The sequence below is a fragment of the Hibiscus syriacus genome, unplaced genomic scaffold (genome assembly GCF_006381635.1).
Source record: "Hibiscus syriacus cultivar Baekdansim isolate YM2019G1 unplaced genomic scaffold, ASM638163v2 tig00110007_pilon, whole genome shotgun sequence".
Taxonomy (NCBI): Eukaryota; Viridiplantae; Streptophyta; class Magnoliopsida; order Malvales; family Malvaceae; genus Hibiscus; species Hibiscus syriacus.
The window spans coordinates 2,867,113-2,878,432 of NW_024062559.1; the positions used below are offsets into that span (position 1 = coordinate 2,867,113).

General features: G+C 33.6%; 1 protein-coding gene across 1 annotated transcript; it reads right to left on the reverse strand.

The window, feature by feature from the left end:
• Window positions 1-1,283: 1,283 nt before the first annotated feature.
• LOC120212237 lies at window positions 1,284-11,085 on the reverse strand. The gene is made up of 6 exons (XM_039210621.1): window positions 10,460-11,085; window positions 9,305-9,766; window positions 8,578-8,955; window positions 8,431-8,498; window positions 7,415-7,659; window positions 1,284-1,293 (listed from the first exon to the last, which is right to left on the reverse strand). The coding sequence occupies exons 1-5, from the start codon at window positions 10,886-10,888 to the stop codon at window positions 7,440-7,442; spliced, it is 1,557 nt and encodes a 518-aa protein (XP_039066552.1). The 5' UTR covers window positions 10,889-11,085; the 3' UTR covers window positions 1,284-1,293; window positions 7,415-7,439.
• Between the last annotated feature and the right edge of the window lie 235 nt (window positions 11,086-11,320).

Consider the following 11,320-nt stretch of genomic DNA (forward strand, 5'->3'; position numbering starts at 1 on the left):
TATTATTATTAAATATTATAAGTTTATTTTATGATTAATTGATTAATTTCATGAATGCATTAATTGTAGGAAGACGAGCAGTGAATCCTTCGTCATCGACTCAATATTTGTGATAAGTCGCACCCTTTGATTGAAAAATACTTGTAATAGGTTGGATTTTACTATGTAACATTTTTTCAAGAGTACAAGTTCGTCCCGGGTTTGATCAATGCATTGGTTCAACATTGGAGACTAGAAACATAAACATTTCATTTTCTGTGTGGAGAATGGATGATAACTCTACAAGATGTGACCATGCAACTCGGGGTCCCAAGAAACGGGATGCCAGTGGTGCTAAAAAATGATCACAATGATGTGGAAGAACATTGCAATGAGTTTCTTGGGTAGACACCAGTAAAACCATATTTAAAAGGGTGATGTTTGAGGCTATCATGGTTGGTGAATCAATTTAAGCTCTAACGAAATAGTACTCAGCAAGAAATTTTATATGCGACTCAAACATATATATTGTAGTTGATTGAGGGAGTTTTGATGTCGGGTAAGCATGGTAATCTTGTTCACACACAATATCTTCCGTTTCTGAGAAATTTTGAGAATACTCGCTGATATAGTTGGGGATCAGTGATATTGGCGTTCTTGTGCTGTGAGATGAGCAAGGCGTCATTAATAGTAAATAATAATAATACAACTGAAATCAATTGATGGCTGATGTTGTTACAATCATGGACTTGATACAAACTTCTATTTTTAACATCGATTAGTCGAATTACGATTCACTTTTATCTTGCCGAAAGGCAATATGAATTCTCTATTTTAATTTAAAATCTTAATTAGAATTTATATATTTGGATTAAAAATAATTAAAGAAATTTTTATTGATATACATATAGAGGCATAAAATAGAAAGAACGGGGTTGATGCATAATAAAATATTAAAGAGTTTAGGTTAAAGATCGATATTCATAGCAAAAAGAAGTTATATATATAATATATAATATATTATTAATTATTTTTTTATTTAAATATATTTTTTTATTTATTATTATTTTATAATTTTTCCTAATTAATATCTATAAATTTTAATTTTACATTTTAATTGTTGGTCATACGTAGATGAAGAAATTATTACGGGTGTGCAATAAGATGTTTTGTATGGTTCTCAATATTGGTGTGTTGTTACACCATTGATTCATTTTGCTTTTGTTGAGATCCGATTTTTGGATAAAATGCTGAGGCAGTTCGGCTTCCGCTAGCCTATTCCACAAATTCCATGGGATCACGACCACCTCCACAGATTAGATGGACGGGGTAAGCACAACGTGAATTGGGTTGAGAAACATGAGAACTACATTGATGCTTGGAACAATAGAGCTTCGTACTTGCCTACTCTTAATATCATTCAAGATGATGACTTTGATTTTTAAACTTCGGCTTACCTTAATTATAATTATTGGGATAATGAAAAGTCGTACCTGACAACGTTGGGAGAAAGGTGATAGATTATGAAATTTAAGAAAAAATTTGGCAAAGCTGAAAAACCTATATTCAGTGGGAGTAGGAATCATCTCACCATGAAGCGGAAAAAAAACCTATAGGTAATAGCTCAGCACAACTGTTAGCCGATGCAGGATCATTTCATCAAGTGTTTGATGATTTTGTTGTTCTGGCATACATACCCAAGTTGATGCATCCTCATCCACCCAAATTGATGCATCCTCATGCACTCATCTACTCTCCTAAGTTTGAATCAAAGTATGATTTTGAGCACATGACATCTATGGTGTCAAATACGATTATTTGTCATTCTACGTTTCCACCAGAGATGGGAGAGAAGAGTGGTGGGTATATATGTACAACATCAGATCATATCACCTCTGTGAATAAGAAGGATGGCTACCAAACTCATGAGCAACCGCAACAGCTACAATGCAATCGATTTCCACCTTGATATTATTATTCCACAACACACGGACACCAGCAAGAATTATAAATAGCCCATTGTTATTTGTATAAAAATTTAATATTAAATAAAATATTACTTATTCAAATGATGGTTTAATTTCTTTTAACTTACACTCAATCAAATAAAATGTGGAAATCCATTACACTAATTCAAAAATAAATAGGAAAAACCAAACATTCATTCAATCAAATAAAATATGGAAATCTATCACACTCATTCAAAAACTAAATAAGATAAACCAAGCATTTAGATTAAAATTCATTAATTTATTCATACATTCAAATTGAAATAAAAAAAATTCAAATATTCATTCAAATACAAATAAAAATACAAATACAAATACAAATACAAATACAAATATGATTACTGATAAGGCCTATATCTTGGTAGATTTGGACATTTTTTTGAATGACCTTCACTCTTCCATAACCAACATCTCTTCAGTTTACCTTTCTCTCTAATATGAAAACCCATACTGATATGAATACAAGTGGACTCAGGTCGACCCTTTGGACTTCTACGAAGCATTGGATTTGGCAGACATTCGTCATGATCCTTTTTGGGCCAATATGATTCATTTGGGATCTATCTGAACTCATAAATGTGGGAATTTAATATCCTCAGTAGGTGAAAGCACTCATCAATATAAGTGTACGCGTTTATACCAGCATGCATACATGCAAGGACTGCATGAGACAGGGATGTCTCCATTCCTGAAAGCGGCCACAATTACACCATTTGTGTCATAAATTAACTCTAAATGTTTAACATTCTCCTCCTTCGTTGCGGCATATGCATGTCAAAACAAAAATATTTTTAATTCGGTTAAAGTTATGAATAAACATTGAGGTTGGCAATCGCTCATTTTCTACCACCACTTTAGGAGCCCAAATTCTACTTCTATTTATGAGACACTTAATCTCTTTCCCTTTATCAGACTAAACTTTAGCCAACCTAAAGTATGTCTCTTTCACCACACTCGCTATTGGGAGATGATGTGTACCTTTTAGTATTATATTAATGGTCTAAACAAAGTTTGTTGTCATGTGTCCGTATCGTCGAGCACCATCGTATGCTCGCAACCATTTTTCCCATAGGATTTTCGAAGCCCACTTCTAAACATTCTCATCATCATAAAACACCTTCAAATTCTACAATCTCTTATCAAAATTTGGTTGGCATAATTTGGATCTTGTTTCATAATATATATATATATATATATATATTGTGTTAAACATCAACTAAAAAACACATAAATGGATACACACGTTGAAAATAAAACTTATTTATGCGTACTATCTCGATATGAATGCAGGTTTTATGAAACAAATCGATACTATTCTTACCAATATGGCATATACAAAATGTGGGATATGCATGTGAAGGTATCCAACTTCTTCACGATCGTTCAATTACTGTCAAAATGCCCGTTCCTCGATCGGATATCTCGCAAACTCCATTTTCTCTCGTTCAACAATGGAAAATGCAATTGGGAAGATATTTCATTCACCATCTTGCGCAATTGCTATCAACAATATATGCTTATATTGACCATACAACCATGTACCATCTAATGGAACCATACGTTTGTAAAATAGAAATTCTTCTATGCATGATTGAATGCCCAAAATAGTCTATGAAATATTTTCCTCCCTGGAGCAAGTTGACCTTATTCGTCGTATACATGCATTGTTTGAGAATTCATTATGGTTCCTATGATGAATCATTTCATTGTTTGTAACAATTATGGTAGCTCATTGTACGATGTATCTCCATCTCCATGCGTCAGCTTCATTGCTTTCAACTTTGCATTCCAAACCTTGTATTTTACATGATATTCGAACTAGCTATGATTAATCCAGTTAACACTGAACAAGGGATCCTTGGATATTTTCTACCAACACCTTCACCTATTGGCAAATTACATCGAAATCCAATAGTCGATGGTCTTGTTTGATGCAGTTTGGCAAACATGTGTGAGGACCATTGTACCTTGTAATGACCCAAGCACCGTGCCTCTGAATTTATGACACTCTCATCTTCCACTTCCACTCTTGCTTATATTTAACACACTTTGCACACTTTGCATATATGATTTTCTGGTTAGACTCTGCAACATGGACATCAACATGGCCTTTGATGCAATACTCTTCAATCGCTAACGTAACTTCATTTTTTCCTATAAATTGCTTCCCTACTTAAAATTCACCCAAATTTTTGAATGATTCGTCCATGTGGTATGGAGTTAAATATGTCATGTCTTGGACTTCAGGTACCCTCACCGCATCATAATCTATCTCGTACATGTGAGGGGTAGGTTGATACAGTGTCAAAAGTTCATCAATGGCTAATTCAGGTGCACCACCACCACAGAAATTGTCATCATCGGCCAAAATGAGTTCCTCAATTTCTTCATGTTCTTTGGAATCATCATGTATTTCTCCCTATCGATTTTCAATATCAACATCATAGTCAATTCCGAATGATATATGTTTCTCGCCTCATACTCTGGTGCTGCAAATGTCCCACCGACTTCATTTTCACTTTCTAATAGTGTCATAAAACAGTTTGTTGACCTGTATGTTGGGTCCTCAAACTCACTTTCAAAAGTCATTTGAGATTAATTTCCAGCCACATTTCTTGATTACCCAAGAACATCGATATCTTATGCACATCAACAAATAACTCAATAATTGCAATATTTGTTGACTCATGTAATTCAATCATGGATCCAATATCATCATCTTCTTCAAGTGGTACTGCAGCATATCTAACTGCATTGGGACATGCCATAAACCTATACTTCAAACCATCAACTACAACTTGAATTTTTCTTATTATCCTTTACTTCATTTCTACAAATGTGATGTCTCTTTTGAACATCATATTTATAGGTCTTTCAAACTGAAAAAAAAACTCCAACATCATTTTCCATAAACAGACCATCATAATTGACAATCATGAAAAAATTGTTAATCATTTTCTCTACAATAAAAAAAATTGTATTTAGAATAAAAAAACACATGTGCATACTATGATCATAACATAATAAAAATAAACCGTAAAATCATTATACAATTTAAAAATATTATAAAATAACATTATTAACATAACATAACAATAAATCGTAAAATACAACTACAAACATTATAAATATTATATTAACATAATAATAAATTGTAAAATACTTCAAAAAAAATTCTTCATACTTGACAGTTTCTTCCAACAACTTGATTTGAAGAAAAAAAACTTTTGATTACTCTTTTATCTATAAAAACATAATATTAAATAAATAATATTTAATAAAATAATATGAGACAAAATAAAAAAAAATTACTCAACTTAGAATAACGAAAGAAAAATACGCACCAAATTCTTTATAGGCTCCCTCTATCAATCTTCTTTGCAAATGCTCCCTTCTATCAATTGTTCCCTCTTTCAATCTTTTGCTTTTCTTATGAAGCCAATTCCCAAACTCCTTCATACATACATATATAGCTGATTTTTTTTAATGTTATAGTTGTTTGGTTGGTCAGAATATGGGTTAGAGTTGATTTTTTTATGTTATAGGATATAGGCTGCATGTAGGGAAATATTTTTTTATATTACGGGGTATAGGTTGTATGCAGTGCATGGGTTAAAGTTGCTATGAGAATCAATACTCACAACAGCTGGGTCGTGGAAGGTAAATATAAGGAGACGCATTGCATTACTGACGTCTCCCCCATTCAAGGTTGAAGACACTCTGTCATCATGGAATCAAAGCGTCTCCCATAGTCACTGTAACTGTCGCCTCATTCAAACAAATAATTTCATAACCGCATTGTTTTATGAATTATTTTTTTCATTCACATTATTATAAAATTTTGCCTTCAGAATCACATTATTTTATGAATTATTCTTTCATTCACATTATAATAAAAATTTTGCCCGCTCAACGAGGACGTAAGAATAGAATCCACAAAATAACATTTAATAAGAATCGTGCAATCCATAAATAATAATAATAACCTAATAGATGAATCAATAAAAAATTACAATGAATATCACACATTAATATACATTATTATTTTTATGACAATTTTCAAATAGTTGCTAAGAATCTTTTTAAGACCACATTATTATTTAACCCCTCAATTGGAATTAAATTTTCACTTAATATATTTTTTCAATATTTCTGAATATTAATTCTATAATTTAAAAATAACATATATATCTAATTCACAATTCATTTTTAAAATTAAAAAAAATATTTTTTCAAATTATAATTTTATGAATTTATCAAATTATTTTATAAATAATATATTTATTTCGTTAAGATTAAACCTACACCTAACAAATGAATCAACAGGTCCCACTAAATAGGAGATCCTATGCACGGTTAATGCTTTGAACTCTTGAAAAGGCGTGTGCTATAATAGGAAATATACGATTATGTGTTTCGAGTCATATACGATATTGCCCAATCGTGATTCTAGTAAGAACTTCGCAATACTTTGATTGAAGACTGAAAATGCACAAATAATGTTATAAGAAAAAAAATTGATAAACTAAATTGAAAATGAAAGGTTGTAGGTTATGATAAAGTGGTTTGAAAGATGATGTAAGAGTGATGATTGTTTTATTTTAATTGTAAAAGCTCTTCATATGGTGCCTATCAACATTATAAATAGGCACCTCCATGACATTTGTACTTAAAACTTTTTGCATAATAAACTCTTTGAAAAATTGCTTTCATTTTAGTTCTTGAATTAGAATTCTATCGGTTTCTTGTCAGTCTTGAAACCTTCTCCATTTCATTTTTTATAATGTTGGTTCTTAACTCACCTATAGCTAGTGGGTCAGGTTCCACCTTCTATTACTTTGATTCCATCTTTGTATATTGTTGGTTCCTAGCTCTATATAGCTAGCGGGTCTCAATCCATACTCTTTATTTCATCATTCATCTCTCATGACATAACATCTTTTACCTTCACCATACTTTCATTCTTTCCACACTATAAATTATTATCACCACTACACTTTCTCCACTTCCTTCATTTCATTAAACCACAACAACCATCACTTTTCCATCATCTTTCAAACCACTTTATCATAACCTACAACCTTTCATTTTCAATTTACTTGTATTAATTTCTTTCTTGTAACTTTGTTTGTGCATTTTCAGTCTTCAATCAAAACACTGCGAAATTCTTACTAGAATCACAATCGGACAACATCGTATATGACTCGGAACACATAATCGAGTTCAAATCATACCTAAAATGCAACCATTGCAAAGTACCATTCAATCAAAAACCGTTACACCACCTACCACCAAAATGCATTTAAAGAAAATTCCTATAAACATAGACTGAGTTCAACAAACATCTCTACATTACTAAAGGTTAATGGTTAAAAGTGTTTCTACAGAGAGGCATGCCACCAAGAGTCAACTCCACCATTAATAAACCCAAATAATGCATGAAAACCCCAACTAGCCTGACCCTGACATGTAGGACATGGCTCGCTGGAATTCTACAGATTTTAGAGCAGCATCTGGGAAATGTTTTCCATCTGCTACCCATAATCCACCTGTACTAGGCAGAACAATCTGAGGTTGACTGCTTCCTTTGCCTTCTTCACCAGCTTTTGTTGATGAGAATTCCTTCTTTTTCTTCACATATTCGAAGAACTCTGCAACTTGCAGTGCATACCTTTACCAAAGCCAGTTCAAGAATAAATTAAACAAAAAAAGCACATTCCATGTATGAACTTCTCAATAATAGTGTAAGAAGAAACACTAGAACACATGGAACCGATCCATTAGACATTGTTACGACGTGAGAGTCTAGGACTGATATTTCAGAACACTCTTCAGGCCAGTTTTCATTGTATTGATTTAATAGACAATAGAAGCTTATTTTGCAGAGCATGTTCCCAAAAATTGGTCTATGTAGTGTATTAGATTCGAACCATCTCATTAAAAACAAAATAAAATGCAAATCAAGGATCATTCTTAATAGTTTCAGAATGTTCCATTGAAAAAGCTCTGCTATTTATTCTTTTATTGGATAACTGACAACGCTCGTTTAATATTCAAAGCACATTTGGCCATAGTGATTGTTTATTTCCTTTTAAGGTTGAGGCTAAGGTTCAAATACTTTCGGCTCCACTAGTCCCCCTCAAGTATATCCTACTTTTAACCAGAAAAAGATCTATATACCCATCAATACAGCTTTCAAAATTACTGACATCTTATTCTGTGAAAATATTCAAACCATGCTTGGCCCTAGTGATTGTTATTCATTTTTTAGAAAGTTGAGGTTAAGGTTCAAATCCTTTCGGCCACATTAGTCTTTCTCAACTATGTCCCACTTGTAAATAGTTTTTTGATTCGCGGTAAAATTAGCAAAGACTAATATTGTTCAGTGAACTGCTATCACTTAAGTGAATACGATGAAAATTGAAGGTAAAGTTTGTCTTACTGTGTCTTTGCTTCAATATCTCTGCTGAAATCAATGTTGGGTTCACAGTCAAGCACCAAAGCAGGAACCTGTTCAAAAACAACGAGCATAAGATGCAGTAGAAAAGAGGAAAGCAATCTAAATTCCACAATAAGGAAACCATCAAACCTTCTGAATGCTAGAATGCATTTGATTACCCTCTAAAAAGAACACCCGATCTCTGATACCAGGATGCAAAGAGCTATCCTCATGGACAGGTAACTTACTAACAGAAAGTACGCCATGATTTCCGCTTTGAAAAGGTAAAAGCCAACTCTCATGCTTTTCATGCAAGTCACGGAGATAATCTAGGCTCACTCCACCCTCTTCTGCTCTTTTACGAAGCATCATCCTCTTATGGCATGTATAAGGACTTGCCCTTAGATAGATGAAAGCATCAGGAATAAGCCCCGGCAAGCATGATACAACTGGATCAAACCACGAATCATAAATGCTGATCTCCATCTCATTCATCCAATTTGCTTCATGAACAGCTCGTACGAACACCTTAATCAAGAAAAATAGATAAAGTTGTCAGCTTTGACACTCTTAGGGTCAGGTCTCTCTTAGGTAAAAATGAGATAAAAGTTATTAGCCTTCAAACTCTTAGGTCAGCTTTCTTCCTCTTCGCTGGGAAAGAAAAATCAAAGGAGAAAAGAGGGAACTGCAAGAATTCAGAAAATTCATAGGAACTACTAAGATCCTTTGTTTTCATACTGGGGCAAACTTACTTCACAACCCTCATGATAAAAACATAGATTAAAGAAAACTTCTTGAATTGCAGAAGATGACAAAATAGAGAATAATAAGGCGCAGGGAAAAAAATAAGATAAATAAGAAACTGTTCAATGTATACCATTCTGTCACTGAAAATGCTCCTTTCCATTAATCTGAGTGGCTTAAGTCCCCCAGATGACTCTCTCTCCTGCATAACCCTTGTAACAAATACATAATTTTGAAAGGTATAGGCATACCTTTGTGGTTCAGCATAAAATGCATCTAATATATTGAAGTGGTCAGGTCCAACATCCTGCCACTTCTCAATAGGTTCTGGAACAATCTCAACAAGATCACGCAGCTCTAGTGTTTCATTAGCTATTCTTTGAAGGAATGTTGTCTTTCCAACACTGATATTCCCTTCAACACAGAATGTTAACCTATTCTTTGCAGTTAGCTTTGTATCTGAATCTGAATCCCTCAGATCTTCATCCACTCTCTCCTTAATAAAAGTTGTTATACTCTCAGCATGATTTCTGTGGATAATCCCAACAGAACTTTGTAAATACTCAACCATCTTCTGACTAGCCTTTCCTAGAAACTGCCAAAAGAATGCGTAAAGCTTAAATAAAAACACATACCTATAAAAATGTCTTCTCACATACCAATAATATCACAAGTTTGCACAAGTTCTTACTATCAATTAAATAAATATTTATGCTCCTCACGTTTAGGGAGTCGTATTGGGATTTAAATAGCCGTTGGCGCCCGCGATATAGTGGGCCGATACAGCTATTGTATGACCATGATACCACAATCATCACAATAGTGCCCGCTATGTCCACAATCATGATAAACACATTGTAACCAAAAAAACGACCACAACCGTTATTTAAATCCGGGTTCATAACAACCATTGGGACTGTTTTAGATACAGATGAGGTTTCATTCATTTTTCCATCCATTACTTTCAGGTACACTCATAATCAACACTGGCAAATGTAGAAACCACCCATAACTGGTGGCTACCATGCCTGTGAATTATTATTATTAAACACATTACACCAACAAAATCATTTATCTCCAACAATATATAACTTGGGAAAGATCAAATTTGAAAAACTGAACACTTCAAGCAAATGAACTTTAATGAAATAAAAGTCATTATTTATCCCCAATTTCTACATCATCAGCTTGAAAATCAAAACCCAAAAATGCACATTTAAACCACAGTTGAATCCAAATAAGCTTCCCGTATAGAATTACATGTTCCCGAGTAAAAAAGAAAGAGAACCTTCTCCTTGTACAACTGTTTGAGCTCTGCAACTCCTTGAATCCCATTCTCAACAAGCTTCCTCAAATTTCTAAGACCAACACCTGGAACCGTCAACAAATCCGGACTCCCCATCAAAACCCCAGAATCCTTTTGCCTTCTATTTAACCTAATCGGCTTATCTTCCTCTTCTTTACCTTCATTTTCACTCAAACCCTTGGAGCTTTCAATTGGACTCAACTGCTCCTCCATCCCACTCGAATGGCACCAAGCCGGTCGTATCCCAACTCTCCCGGGCCAAGAACGTAGAGTGATTCTTGCATTTACACGGGGCTGTGAAATAAAACTAGCATTGATGTAGAGCCGCCGAGAAAGTGAAGGGTTTTTATTGGTAAGAGAGGCGGTGGCGGCGAGGGCTGAGCCGCCGCCGGGGATAGTGGCAGTGGGCATGGTGAAAGAAGTAGTGTTAGTAATAGAAGCAGCAGAGGTAAAAGAAAGAGAAAGAAAAGGCACAGAAGGTCTAAAGTGAAGAAGTGCAAAAAAGGGGAGGGCCAGAAGGGCTTCTTCTTATCAGTTTATGCATCCCTTAAACGCATTTCACTATCTTTATGTTCCCTTTTCAATTCAAAATGGTCAACTTGAAGAGACGATGAGAAGAAACAAAAAGGGAAGCCCAAAGCTAGAAGAAGAGGTAAGGAGGGTTTTTGAGCCAAAAAAAATTGAGTATAGGTAAGTTGAATAACTTAATTTTTTTTAAATAATTATATGATTTATTTTTAAGTTTGAATTAAATATTGTAATTTTATATGATATATGTATAATACTATAAAAAGTATGAATAAATTTATATAGTGTAATTTTAAATAGTATTATAATATTATA

Excerpts from the sequence above, each read along its gene's own strand:
- LOC120212237 (XM_039210621.1), bottom strand. The coding sequence starts at position 10,888 with ATGCCCACTGCCACTATCCCCGGCGGCGGCTCAGCCCTCGCCGCCACC. Across the intron at positions 8,956-9,304 it reads GCATTTTCAGTGACAGAATG|GTGTTCGTACGAGCTGTTCA; the intron begins GTATACATTGAA and ends TTCTTGATTAAG. Across the intron at positions 7,660-8,430 it reads GATATTGAAGCAAAGACACA|GTATGCACTGCAAGTTGCAG; the intron begins GTAAGACAAACT and ends GCTTTGGTAAAG.